Raw genomic sequence first — 14,851 nt, 5'->3', positions numbered from 1 at the left:
AATCTGAGGAAGGACGTTCTTGCTATTGAGGGAGTGCAGCGAAGGTTCACCAGGATTGATTCCCAGGATGACAGGACTGACATATGAAGAAAGGCTGGGTCGACTAGGCTTATATTCACTGGAATTTATAAGAATGAGAGGGGATCTCATAGAAACATATAAAATTCTGACGGGAGTGGACAGGTTAGATGCAGGAAAAATGTTCCCGATGTTGGGGAAGTCCAGAACCAGGAGTCACAGTCTAAGGATAAGGGGTAAGCCATTTAGGACTAAGATGAGGAGAAACTTCACCACTCAGAGAATTGTGAACCTGTGGAGTTCTCTACCACATTCAACTTTGGCACATTTACAAAATAAATATTGTGCAATTTTTGAAACTTTCAAAAACAATACCACGAAACGATGCACTTAACGCATGTCACACGGGCCTTAAAAAATCATGCACCTTTTTTTGGTGTACAATGTTATCAATCATTTAAAAATTGTAAAAAAAAAAATACCCTCATACTTTGAGCAATACAATACAAAACAGGCTTTTTTTTTAATCACAAATAGACAAGCACCATGAGGCCAGTTCGTTAGATATATTCAAAAGGGAGTTAGATATGGCCCTTACGGCTAAAGAGATCAAGGAGTATGGAGAGAAGGCAGGAGTGGGGTACTGAAGTTGCATGGTCAGCCATGATCTTATTGAATGGTGGTGCAGGCTCGAAGGGCCGAATGGCCTGCTCCTGCACCTATTTTCTATGTTTCTATGTTCCTTGTAGCCAGTGTAAGTGGGTGAGGTACAAGTGTAGCCTCTCCAGATATGGGAACAGAATTTGTCTTGGATGGTGCTGAGCTCCATAGAGAGTTGTGAATTACTGAGGGAAATGTAGCATTTACAAGGAAGAGGAAAGGAGCTTCTTCAGAGCAGTGTTAAGGATGGAAATGTGAGGGTCCTGATTGAGGTTGAGTAGCTAGTGAAGCCAGATTGGAGGAGGAATAAGGGTGGGGATCAGCACTGGTCAAAGAGCATCAAAAGAGGAGAGAGGGGGAGATTAGGGAGCTTAGGGCCTTGGCAGCTGGAGGTACGGCTGCTAACGGTGAATCACCCACGATCAGAGGTGGCAGCTTGTTGGTAAGACTAGTGAGAGACAACAGCTTGCATTTATATAGCACCTTTAATGTAGTAAAATGTCCCAAGGCATTTCACAGGAGTGTTACCAAACAAAATTTGACACCGAGCCACATAGAGGTATTAGGGCAGGTGACCAAAGCTTGGTCAAAGAGGTCGGCTTTGAGGAGCATCAAAGGAGGAGGGAGAGGTAGAGGGGCAGAAGTCTAGGGAGGGAATTCCAGAGCTTGGGGCCTCGGCAGCTGGAGGCACGGCCGCCAATGGTGGAGCGATTAAATTCGGGTATGCGCAAGAGGCCAGAATTGGAGGAGTTTTGGAGATCTGGGTGAGTTGTGGGGCTGGAGGAGATTACAAAGACAGGAGGGGGCGAGGCCATGGAGGGATTTGAAAACAAGGATGAACATTTTAAAATCGAGGCGTTGCCGGAGTGAGAGCCAACGTGGGTCAGTGAGCACTGGGGGCGAGGGGGGGGCGGTGATGGGTGAACGGGACTCGGTGCGAGTTAGGATACAGGCAACAGAGTTTTGGATGAAGTTAAGTTTACGGAGGGTGCAAGGTGGGAGGCCAGCCAGGAGAGCATTAGAATAATCAAAGAATGGACATGAAAAATCTGTCCCTGTGAAGAACTGAAAATTGAAGGGTATGGAAGGAGAGATTTTTTTTTAATCCTGCAGATTAAAAAAATCCTGCTTTGACTGCGACTGAAAGATTAACCAGTCTCTTCTCTCTTTTGGATGCTAATTTACGCTTTTTTTATATCAATGTTTTTAACACTAAGGCAGGTTTAAAAGAAATCCCGTGATCCTTTGGAAAGTGAGGATGACCAATATGTGCCCTTCCCATTCAGTTAAACAATGACAATTGCCAGGGAGATGTCCATTCTGCCTGTTCTCTTGTCCGTGGAGCAGGGTCTAGACAGAGCGCTGATGAACTAATGGCAGCAAATAAATACGGCCCGGTTCCGCCACTTTCTGCAATCCTACTTAGTACCAGCCTCAGTGGAAAGTTGCAGAGCAATTCTTTCACAGCTATTAGGAGAGGAAGCCGATCGATGGTGAAACACCTCATTGCTGAGAGGGACCATTTACACCAAATTCACTACTTGTATTTGACCAAAAGCTGATCTCCCCATGTCCACTGCCCACCCGGGACACACACAGCCACGTGCTCCTTCCTCCCAGCCTATCCTGAGGCAGCAGGAGGCTGGGTCCTCCCAGTCTACCTACCTGGAACATGCCAAGCCACTCCTGAAGATCTGACGGAGGTGCCACTGATGTAATGCGCCGCCGATGCTGACCCGGGATGTTGCCATTCCGTAGATCTCCGAACGTCGTGGCCGTATTAATGCAGGGCGACAGAGAACTGTGGGAAAAGGCAAGTAGAGGCGTGACTATCTTCATGGTAATGTCCTGACTGGATTCAGTGCGATGAGTGAGTGCTGCAGGACAGAACGCTGACTCCTGGGTTTCCCTGGTTTTAGGGTAGATGAGCAGGATTTTACATCCATCGAAAAGGCCACAGGACTGGCTCATGTGGGCGAGAGAATGTTAGCCTGCTTCAAAATGGTTCTAAAGGCTAGGGTTAAACCTCATTGCTGGGGCACAGTAGAATGAGTTTAACCTTGCAGCTAACCTGTGATGTACCTGACCTGGGAATGTTTGTTGGGGCAACGTAGATGGGCATTTACTCGAATGAGTTTATCGAGGAAGTGTTTGCTGGGAGACTGGGACTAAAATGAGAATAAAACCCTCACACATAATCCATTTCCATATTTATCCAAAACTGTAATTTTGCCCTGGTTAATGGCAATCTCTTGTTGTTGAAGCTTTGATGTGGGTAAGACACACCACTCGTGGACTGGATTGCAGGGCAACAGATGGTGATTAATATGCAGCTCTCAGATTCTCCTTCTATAATTTCATAAAAAATAGAAGAGACGCCAGCTGATGTGGAGATGCTGCAACATCGCTCACATCCCCTCCCCGACATAAAACCTGCAATCAGCACCTACCATGTCAGCAATCATTAGCTGCTCTCACACATTAGCTGCTGACGCACTAGAATGAGCATATTCCCCATTCCCATTCCATCCAATGGACATTATACTGTGGAGAGAGACTTTTAAAAACTAGCTTTCTATCCCCCTCTCCTGAAGGTATTTAGTTCTTGTTGGGGTACAGTTCCACAGGCAGTAGTTACCCTCTAGTACCTCACTGAACATATTTTCCTGCAACTCTAGACAACGAGCATGAGCAAGACAGCAACAGCAAATTACTGGACTAGAAAGGGGGAGGGGTGGGCAAAAAGAGGGGCATCACAGCTGTGCCTAATTCTGCCCTGAATCAGGTGCCACACACATCTACCAATGGTCAGTGTACGGTGAGCAAGTGCAGGAATCCTCGGTGACCAGCACAGGAACACCCAGACCAATGATATCGATGCAAGTTAAATCAAGTAGCACAGCACAGACTGGACATCAAAACTGGGCCGTTTCTTTTCTGTATGATCCGTACCGCATTTACCCAGAAAGATGCTTTTTAAAATTAATCATTCACGGGATGTGGGCCTCGTTGGACAGCATTTAATGCCCTCCTGAAAGGCATTTGATAAGGTGCCACATAAAAGGTTGCTACACAAGATAAGGGCTCATGGGGTTGGGGGTAACGTATTAGCATGGATAGAGTAACCAGTGGGGTGCTGCAAGGATCAGTGCTCGGGCCTCGGCTATTTACAATCTATATAATTACTTAGATGAAGGGACCGAGTGCAATGTATCCAAGTTTGCTGATGATACAAAGCTCGGTGGGACAATAAGCGGTGAGGAGGACAAAAAGCATCTGCAAAGGGATCTAGATAGACTGAGTGAGTGGGCAGTAAGGCGGAGGTGGAGTATAATGTGGGGAAATGTGAGGTTATTCACTTTGGTAGGAAGAATAGAAAAACAGAATATTTTTTAAATGGTGAGGAACTATTAAATGTTGGTGTTCAGGGAGATTTAGGTGTCCCTCGTACAGGACCCCGTCAAGCCCTCTAAGAATTTTGTACGAATTTGATAATCATAGAAATTAGAAATTTTAGGAGGCCATTTGACCCACTGTGTTTGTGCTGGATATCACAGAATCAGAGTACAGGAGGCCATTCAGCCCACAGTGTGCTTGATATCACAGAATCAGAGCACAGGAGGCCATTCAGCCCACTGTGTGCTGGATATCACAGAATCAGAGTACAGGAGGCCATTCAGCCCACTGTGTGCTGAATATCACAGAATCAGAGTACAGGAGGCCATTCAGCCCACTGTATGCTTGATATCACAGAATCAGAGTACAGGAGGCCATTCAGCCCACTGTGTGCTGAATATCACAGAATCAGAGTACAGGAGGCCATTCAGCCCACTGTGTGCTTGATATCACAGAATCAGAGTACAGGAGGCCATTCAGCCCACTGTGTGCTTGATATCACAGAATCAGAGCACAGGAGGCCATTCAGCCCACTGTATGCTTGATATCACAGAATCAGAGTACAGGAGGCCATTCAGCCCACTGTGTGCTGAATATCACAGAATCAGAGTACAGGAGGCCATTCAGCCCACTGTGTGCTGAATATCACAGAATCAGAGTACAGGAGGCCATTCAGCCCACTGTGTGCTTGATATCACAGAATCAGAGTACAGGAGGCCATTCAGCCCACTGTGTGCTTGATATCACAGAATCAGAGTACAGGAGGCCATTCAGCCCACTGTGTGCTTGATATCACAGAATCAGAGCACAGGAGGCCATTCAGCCCACTGTGTGCTGGATATCACAGAATCAGAGTACAGGAGGCCATTCAGCCCACTGTGTGCTGGATATCACAGAATCAGAGTACAGGAGGCCATTCAGCCCACTGTGTGCTGAATATCACAGAATCAGAGTACAGGAGGCCATTCAGCCCACTGTGTGCTGAATATCACAGAATCAGAGTACAGGAGGCCATTCAGCCCACTGTGTGCTGAATATCACAGAATCAGAGTACAGGAGGCCATTCAGCCCACTGTGTGCTGGATATCATAGAATCAGAGTACAGGAGGCCATTCAGCCCACTGTGTGCTGGATATCACAGAATCAGAGTACAGGAGGCCATTCAGCCCACTGTGTGCTTGATATCACAGAATCAGAGTACAGGAGGCCATTCAGCCCACTGTGTGCTGGATATCACATAATCAGAGTACAGGAGGCCATTCAGCCCACTGTGTGCTTGATATCACAGAATCAGAGTACAGGAGGCCATTCAGCCCACTGTGTGCTGGATATCACATAATCAGAGTACAGGAGGCCATTCAGCCCACTGTGTGCTGGATATCACAGAATCAGAGTACAGGAGGCCATTCAGCCCACTGTGTGCTGGATATCACAGAATCAGAGTACAGGAGGCCATTCGACCCAACGTGCCGGCTCATTAAAAGAGTTATCCAATTAGTCCCACTCCCCTACTACTTCCGCATCGCCATGGAAACCTTCCCTATTCAACTATACAACCCATTTCCTTTCGAACGTTACTATTGAATCTGCTTCCTCCATCCTTTCAGGCAGTGCATTCCAGATCGCTGCGGAAAAAGGATTCTCATCCACCCCATTTCCTGCTCCTTTCAATTAGCAACCTTGCCCTCAGTGGTATGGAAGTGATGGAGAACATGTGATGGGAGAAAGTTGGGTTTTCAGTAAAGCAAATTGGCTGGCTGGGTAAATGTGCAGACTATGTGAACTGTGAAAATCAGCCAGCAGTACAATCAGATTCTGCCCTTCCAAACTTGGGCCGCTTGTTTTAAAACAAACTTCCCAGAAGCAAGGTGCATCGTGTGAGGGCATTTTTCACTATAAAGCAGCAGAGTCCATCACGGGTGAGAATATGAACGTCGGCATCTAATGAAGAGTATCGCACAGGAGCTTCGTGTTATAGGAAGGCTGGGGATTAATGGTGTATACGTGTAGAGATTCTGTCTGCAGAAACCTCACTGCTTTTTAAAAGTAATTCATTGTATAAAATGCAATGAGATATTGATATACATAAACATTGGCAATACATAAATGCAAGTATTAAAACATTAAGTGAGTCTTTTAACAACACTGGAAAGCTACATTGATACGCAGGATGCACACTGCCCTATTATTAAATGTACAAATTCATAATTATTGGAGATTATATTCTCCTGGGATTCTGTTCTGATGCATTAAATTTATTGATGTATAAGAGGGTTTCAGATATGATCTGAAATCTGACATTGCTGAAATTTTGGGAGAGTGAACTATATTACAGTAACGCAGGCTTTTGGAAATCAGAGGGGTTTTTGAACCAATCTGTTGAATTAGTGGCCATTATTGTAAGCCAGAGAACGTCAAAGCAGAAAGATCCCAAGTTAAAGAGGAGGGTGGCCCGTTGAGTGGGGTTTAGTTGTCGAGACTTGGTTGCTCATTTCTGCAGCTGCCTTGTGTCAGTACCTGGAGTATTCCGAGCCTTTACACAGTTTCTTTCCCGGTGACAGCGCTCGCACGTCAAGGCCATTCTCGGACTTTCGCTTCATCTGTGAAGAGGAAAGAGAATGTCATATTACGAGGTAATGAACCCTGGTCTGCTGGGTCCAGCAGTCAGCAACAAAGGAAAAACAACAGGAAACGGGATATTAATAGGACTCTGGCTGGCCACAATCAAATAAACATAGACAGGACTCGGAGTTAATCCCTCCCGACGGCTACAGACAGATAACTACTGCTCATAACAATCCATCCAGACTGTTAATTGTTTTAAACAATAACCACTCAGTAATTCTATGGTGCAAAGCAAGACAGGAAGGAAACGGTGACCAGGAGCAGCACTTAATGCACAAGATACAGAGAGCAGACGTGAAGGGACTCAGGCTCATCCTTGGTCACAATTTCATGCAACTCCAGGATAGAGAAAGAGCAGTTTTCATGACCCGTACAATCATGCCTCACCTCCAGCCTGTTCAGTGGGTTATAGACCCTCCAGCCTGTTCAGTGGGTTATAGACCCTCCAGCCTGTTCAGTGGGTTATAGATCCCTCCAGCCTGTTCAGCGGGTTAGAGACTCCCTCTCCAGCCTGTTCAGCGGGTTAGAGACCCCCTCTCCAGCCTGTTCAGTGGGTTATAGACCCTCCAGCCTGTTCAGTGGGTTACAGACCCTCCAGCCTGTTCAGCGGGTTACAGACCCTCCAGCCTGTTCAGTGGGTTATAGACCCTCCAGCCTGTTCAGCGGGTTACAGACCCCCCCCTCCAGCCTGTTCAGTGGGTTATAGACCCCTCCAGCCTGTTCAGTGGGTTATAGATCCTTCCAGCCTGTTCAGCGGGTTACAGACCCTCCAGCCTGTTGAGTGGGTTATAGATCCCTCCAGCCTGTTCAGCGGGTTACAGACCCTCCCCCTCCAGCCTGTTCAGCGGGTTACAGACCCCCCCCCCCCTCCAGCCTGTTCAGTGGGTTATAGACCCTCCAGCCTGTTCAGTGGGTTATAGACCCTCCAGCCTGTTCAGTGGGTTATAGACCCTCCAGCCTGTTCAGTGGGTTATAGACCCTCCAGCCTGTTCAGTGGGTTATAGACCCTCCAGCCTGTTCAGTGGGTTATAGACCCTCCAGCCTGTTCAGCGGGTTAGAGACGCCCCCTCCAGCCTGTTCAGCGGGTTAGAGACGCCTCCTCCAGCCTATTCAGTGGGTTATAGACCCTCCAGCCTGTTCAGTGGGTTACAGACCCTCCAGCCTGTTCAGTGGGCTATAGACCCCCCCCCCCTCCAGCCTGTTCAGTGGGTGAGACACCCCTCCGGCCTGCTCAGTGGGTGAGGGACCCCCCCCCCACACTCCAGCCTGTTCAGTGGGTTATAGACCCCTCCAGCCTGTTCAGTAGGTTATAGGTAGTAATCTCCAGATTACTCCCGGTGCCACGAGCTAGTACGTATAGAAACAGGAGGATCGAGCAGATGATTGCGTAGCTGGAGAGATGGTGCAGGAGGGCATCAGATTCCTGGGGCATTGGGACCGCTTCTGGGGGAGGTGAAACCAGTACAGGCTGGACGGGTTGTACCTGAACAAGGCCAAGACCAATAGCCTCACGGGGAGGTATGCCAGCTCTTTTGGCGAGGGTTTAAACTAATTTGATAGGGGGATGGGCACCAGGATGTAGCATTAGAAGGTTGAAATAAAGTGCTCAAAAGATTGGGAGAGGCAGAGAGCACTAAAGTAAGTGATAGTAAGGTATTAGGTGGGGTCAAACGAGGAGAGAACATAGGATGGTCTAAGATGGGTTTACAGTGTTCGGATGTGAACACACAAAGCGTAGTAAACGAGGTTGGTGAGCTGCAGGCACAAATAGCTACATGGGAATAGATGCTGTGGCAATATCTGAGACCTGGCTTAAAAAAGGAGAGGACCGGGTATTAAGGGAAGTCCAGGGAGTGCCCGAGGCCTATAAAGGCCGTGAGGCAGGGGGAGTTCGTGGTCGCTGAGGCGTGAGCCCGTGGAGCGTCCGAGGCCTATAAAGGCCACAGGAGGCAGCGGGAGTTCGTGGTTGCTGAGGCGCGAGTCCGGGGAGCGTCCGAGGCCTATAAAGGCAGCTGCACCAGGGAGGCAAAAAAGAAGTAGAAAGAAAACAAAAGGTGACATCACAGCCAAGTGGGTAAGTGATTGGTAAGTAGTTTTTATTTTTCTTTCTTTATCAGTAAGTAACATTTAGCATTGTTGTTGCCCAATTAAGTTTATCTAAGGGTTAAGTCATGGCAGGAGAGCTCGGACACGTGTTATGCTCCTTCTGTACCATGTGGGAACACAGGAACGCTACCGGTGTCCCGGACGACGACGTGTGCGGGAAGTGTATCTGCCTCCAGCTCCTGATGGATCGTGTTGCGGAACTGGAGCTGTGGGTTGATTCACTCTGGAGCATCCACGATGCTGAGAATGACGTGAGTAGCACGTTTAGTGAGTTGGTCTCACCGCAGGTAAAGGGTACACAGCCAGATAGTAAATAGGTGATCAACAGGAAAAGTAGTGCAAGGAAGGTAGTGCAGCGGTCATCCCCCTGAAAAACAGATACACCGCTTTGGGTACTGTTGAGGGGGATGACTCATCAGGGGAGGGCAGCAGCAGCCAAGTTCATGGCACCGTGGCTAGCTCTGCTGCACAGGAGGGCAGGAAATAGAGTGGAAGAGCGATAGTGATAGGGGATTCAATTGTAAGGGGAATAGATAGGCGTTTCTGCAGCCGCAACCGAGACTCCAGGATGGTATGTTGTCTCCCTGGTGCTAGGGTCAAGAATGTCTCGGAGCGGGTACAGGACATTCTGAAAAGGGAAGGTGAACAGCCAGTTGTCGTGGTGCACATAGGTACCAACGATATAGGTAAAAAATGGGATGAGGTCCTACGAGACGAATTTAGGGAGCTAGGAGCTAAATTAAAAAGTAGGACCTCAAAAGTAGTAATCTCAGGATTGCTACCAGTGCCATGTTCTAGTCAGAATGGGAATGGCAGGATAGTTCAGATGAATATGTGGCTTGAGGAGTGGTGCAGAAGGGAGGATTCAAATTCCTGGGACACTGGAACCGGTTCTGGGGGAGGTGGGACCAGGACAGGACCGGAACCAATGTCCTAGGGGGGGAGTGTTTGCTTGTGCTGTTGGGGAGGAGTTAAACTAATATGGCAGGGGGACGGGAACCTATGCAGGGAGGCAGAGGGAAAGAAAAGGGAGACAGAGGCATAAGATAGAAAGGAGAATAGTAAAAGTGGAGGGCAGGGAATCCCAAGGCAAAAAACAAAAAGGGCCACATTACAGCAAAATTCTAAAGGGGCAAGGTGTGTTAAAAAGACAAGCCTGGAGGCTCTGTGCCTCAATGCGAGGAGTATTCGGAATAAGGTGGACGAATTAACTGCGCAGACAGCAGTTAATGGATATGATGTGATTGGCATCACGGAGACATGGCTCCAGGGTGACCAAGGCTGGGAACTCAACATCCAGGGGTATTCAGCATTTAGGAAGGATAGACAGAAAGGAAAAGGAGGCGGGGTGGCATTGCTGGTTAAAGAGGAAATTAATGCATTAGTAAGGAAGGACATTAGCCTGGATGATGTGGAATCGGTATGGGTGGAGCTGCGGAATACCAAAGGGCAGAAAATGCTGGTGAGAGTTGTGTATAGGCCACCAAACAGTAGTAGTGAGGTTGGGGACAGCATCAAACAAGAAATAAGCAATGTGTGCAATAAAGGTACAGCAGTTATCATGGGTGACTTGAATTTACATATAGATTGGGCTAACCAAACTGGTAGCAACGCGGTGGAGGAGGATTTCCTGGAGTGTATTAGGGATGATTTTCTTGACCAATATGTCGAGGAACCAACTAGAGAGCTGGCCATCCTAGACTGGGTGATGTGTAATGAGAAGGGACTAATTAGCAATCTTGTTGTGCAAGGCCCCTTGGGGAAAAGTGACCATAATATGGTAGAATTCTTTATTAAGATGGAGAGTGACACAGTTAATTCAGAAACTAGGGTCCTAAAGTTAAGGAAGGCGAAATTCAACAGCATGAGGCGTGAATTGGCTAGAATAGACTGGCAAATGATACTTAAAGGGTTGACGGTGGATCGGCAATGGCAAACATTTATAGATCACATGGATGAACTTCAACAGTTGTACATCCCTGTCTGGAGTAAAAATAAAAAGGGGAAGGTGGCTCATCTGTGGCTAACAAGGGAAATTCAGGATAGTGTTAGATCCAAGGAAGAGGCATATAAATTGGCCAGAAAAAGCAGCAAACCTGAGGAATGGGAGAAATTTAGAATTCAGCAGAGGAGGACAAAGGGTTTAATTAGGAGGGGGGAAATAGAGTACGAGAGGAAGCTTGCCGGGAACATAAAGACTGACTGCAAAAGCTTCTATAGATATGTGAAGAGAAAAAGATTAGTGAAGACAAACGTAGGTCCCTTGCAGTTGGACTCAGGTAAATTAATAATGTGGAACAAAGAAATGGCAGACCAACTGAACAAATACTTTGGTTCTGTCTTCACGAAGGAAGACACAAATGACCTTCCGGATGTACTAGGGGACCGAGGGTCTAGTGAGAAGAAGGAACTAAAGGATATCCTTATTAGGCGGGAAATTGTGTTGGGGAAATTGATGGGATTGAAGGCCGATAAATCCCCAGGCCTGATAGTCTGCATCCCAGAGTACTTAAGGACGTGGCCCTAGAAATAGTGGATGCATTGGTGATCATTTTCCAACAGTCAATCGACTCTGGATCAATTCCTATGGACTGGAGGGTAGATAATGCAACACCATTTTTTTAAAAAAGGAGGGAAGAGAGAAAACGGGAAATTATAGACCGGTTAGCCTGACATCAGTGGTGGGGAAAATGTTGGAATCAATTATTATGAAATAGTAGCGCATTTGGAAAGCAGTGACAGGACCGGTCCAAGTCAGCATGGATTTGTGAAAGGGAAATCATGCTTGGCAAATCTTCTGGAATTTTTTTGAGGATGTAACTAGTAGAGTGGACAAAGGAGAACCAGTGGATGTGGTGTATTTGGACTTTGACAAGGTCCCACATAAGAGATGGGTGTGCAAAATCAAAGCACATGGTATTGGGGGTAATGTACTGGCACGGATAGAGAATTGGTTGGCAGACAGGAAGCAGAGAGTCGGGATAAACGGGTCCTTTTCGGAACGGGAGGCAGTGACTAGTAGAGTGCTGCAGAGCTCAGTGCTGGGACCCCAGCTATTTACAATATACATTAATGATTTGGATGCAGGAATTGAGTGTTATATCTCCAAGTTTGCAGATGACACTAAACTGTGAGCTGTGAGGAGGATGCTAAGAGGCTGCAGGGTGATTTGGACGAGTTAGGTAAGTGGGCAAATGCATGGCAGATGCAGTATAATGTGGATAAATGTGAGGTTATTCACGTTGGTGGCAAAAACACGAAGGCAGAATATTATCTGAATGGCGGCAGATTAGGAAAAGGGGAGATGCAACGAGACCTGGGTGTCATGGTACATCAGTCATTGAAAGTCGGCATGCAGGTACAGCAGGCGGTGAAGGTGGCAAACAGCATGTTGGCCTTCATAGCTAGGGGATTTGAGTATAGGAGCAGGGATGTCTTACTGCAGTTGTCCAGGGCCTTAGTGAGGCCTCACCTGGAATATTGTGTTCAGTTTTGGTCTCCTAATCTGAGGAAGGACGTTCTTGCTCTTGAAGGAGTGCAGCGAAGGCTCACCAGACTGATTCCAGGGATGGCTGGACTGACATATGAGGAGAGAGTGGATCAACTGGGCCTTTATACACTGGAGTTTAGAAGGATGAGGGGGGAACTCATAGAAACGTATAAGATTCTGACGGGATTGGACAGGTTAGATGTGGGAAGAATGTTCCCGATGTTGGGGAAGTCCAGAACCAGGGGACACAGTCTTAGGATAAGGGGCAGGCCATTTCGGACTGAGATGAGGAGAAACTTCTTCACTCAGAGAGATGTTAACCTGTGGAATTCCCTGCCGCAAAGAGTCGTTGATGCCAGTTCATTGGATATATTCAAGAGGGAGTTAGATATGGTCCTTACGGCTAAAGGGATCAAGGGGTATGGAGAGAAAGCGGGAAAGGGGTACTGAGGTGAATGATCAGCCATGATCTTATTGAATGGCGGTGCAGACTCAAAGGGCCGAATGGCCTACTCCTGCACATATTTTCTATGTTTCTATTAAATATTCCTGGTTATGAGGTGTTCAGGAAAGATAGGAGGTGGTGTGGCAGTAGTGGTTAAGGAAAATGTTACAGTGCTGGAGAGGGAGGACGCCCTGGAGGGGTCAAGGAGGGAGCACGGGAGGGGAGGGGAGCAGCCGGCCCTTGGAGGGAGCACCGGAGGCGGAGGAGCAGCCAGCCCCGGGACACAGTGTGGATTACGACCCCCAGCTGGGAATGTTGCTGGACCAAAGAGTCCCAGACTTGGCAGAAAAGTTGAAGCCCATGAAATAAAAGGGACAGTGGCAGCATGGATACAGAATTGGCTCAGTAACAGGAAACAGAGAGTAGTGGTGAACGGTTGTTTCTCGGACTGGAGGAAGGTATACAGTGGTGTTCCCCAGGGGTCGGTACTGGGACCACTGCTTTTCCTGATATATATTAATGACTTGGACTTGGGTGTACAGGACACAATTTCAAGCTTTGCAGATGAGACAAAACTTGGGAAGTATAGTGAACAGTGAGGAGGTTAGTGACAGACTTCAGGAAGACACAGACAGGCTGGTGGGATGGGTGGACACGGGGCAGATGAAATATAACGCAGAAAAGTGCGAAGTGATACATTTTGGTAGAAAGAATGAGGAGAGGAAATATAAACTAAATGGTATAATCCTGAAGGGGGTGCACGAACATGTCTGACACAAGACTCCCAAAGCAAGCGCTCTACTCAGAACTCCTACGCAGCAAGCAAGCTCCAGGTGGGCAGAGGAAACGTTTCAAGGACAACCTCAAAGCCTCCCTGATAAAGTGCAACATCCCCACCCACACCTGGGAATCCCTGGCCCGAGACTGCCCTAAGTGGAGGCAAAGCATCCAGGAAGGCGCTGAACACCCAGAGTCTGTTCGCCGAGAGCAAGTTGAAGCCAAGCGTTGACAGTGGAAGGAGCGCAACCCATGCACCCCACCCACCCGTCCCTCGAACCAGTGTCTGCCCCGCCTGTGACAGAGACTGTAATTCCCACATTAGACTTTTTCGTCACCTGAGTACTCATTTTTAGTGTGGAAGCAAGTCTTCCTCGAATCAGAGGGACTGTCTCTGATGATGCACGAACAGAGAGACCTGGGGGTATATGTGCACAAATCATTGAAGGTGGCAGGGCAGGTTGAGAAAGCGGTTATAAAGGCTAATGGCATCCTGGGCTTCATAAATAGAGGCATAGAGTACAAAAGTGTGGAAATTATGATGAACCTGTCTAAACCACTGGTTCGGCCCCAGATGGAGTATTGTGTCCAATTCTGGGCACCGCACTGTAGGAAGGTTGTGAAGGCCTTAGAGAGGGAGCAGAAAAGATTTACGAGAATGGTTCCAGGGATGAGGGACTTCAGTGACGTGGATAGACTGGAGAAGCTGGGGTTGTTCTCCTTGGAGCAGAGAAGGTTGAGAGGGAGGAGGGCGGCGGGGGAAAGACAGACAGGTACACGGGGTGAGGAGAGACAGACAGGTACACGGGGTGAGGAGAGACAGACAGGTACACGGGGTGAGGAGAGACAGACAGGTACACGGGGTGAGGAGAGACAGACAGGTACACGGGGGGAGGAGAGACAGGATGAGAGGGGATCTCATAGAAACATAAGATTCTGACGGGACAGGACAGGTTAGATGCGGGTAGAATGTTCCCGATGTTGGGGAACTGTCTAAGGATAAGGGGTGGGCCATTTAGGACTGAGATGAGGAGAAACTTCTTCACTCAGAGTTGTTAACCTGTGGAATTCCCTACCGCAGGGAGTTGTTGATGCCAGTTCATTGGATATATTCAAGAGGGAGTTAGATGTGGCCCTTACGGTTAAGGGGATCAAGGGGTATGGAGAGAAAGCAGGAAAGGGGTACTGAGAGAATGATCAGCCATGATCTTATTGAATGGTGGTGCAGGCTCGAAGGGCCTACTCTTGCACCTATTTTCTATGTTTCTATGAGAGGAGATTTGATTGAGGTGTTCAAAATCATGAGGGGGCCTGGACAGAGTAGATCGAGAGAA

The 14,851-nt window shown here is 47.8% G+C and overlaps 1 protein-coding gene across 1 annotated transcript in view; it reads right to left on the bottom strand.

Annotated features, from left to right (window-relative positions):
- The window catches only part of LOC139275332 (F-box/WD repeat-containing protein 7-like), a 278,013-nt gene that overhangs the window by 52,274 nt on the left and 210,888 nt on the right, over positions 1-14,851 (bottom strand). The window contains exons 4-5 of the mRNA XM_070892643.1: positions 6,592-6,674; positions 2,344-2,479 (exon numbers count right to left, since the gene is read on the bottom strand). Of these exons, the coding sequence (XP_070748744.1) occupies positions 2,344-2,479; positions 6,592-6,674 (219 nt within the window). The remainder of the gene's footprint in view (positions 1-2,343; positions 2,480-6,591; positions 6,675-14,851) is intronic.

This window comes from Pristiophorus japonicus, chromosome 10 (genome assembly GCF_044704955.1).
Source record: "Pristiophorus japonicus isolate sPriJap1 chromosome 10, sPriJap1.hap1, whole genome shotgun sequence".
NCBI classification, from domain to species: Eukaryota; Metazoa; Chordata; class Chondrichthyes; family Pristiophoridae; genus Pristiophorus; species Pristiophorus japonicus.
This window is presented reverse-complemented; position numbering and strand designations above follow the sequence as displayed.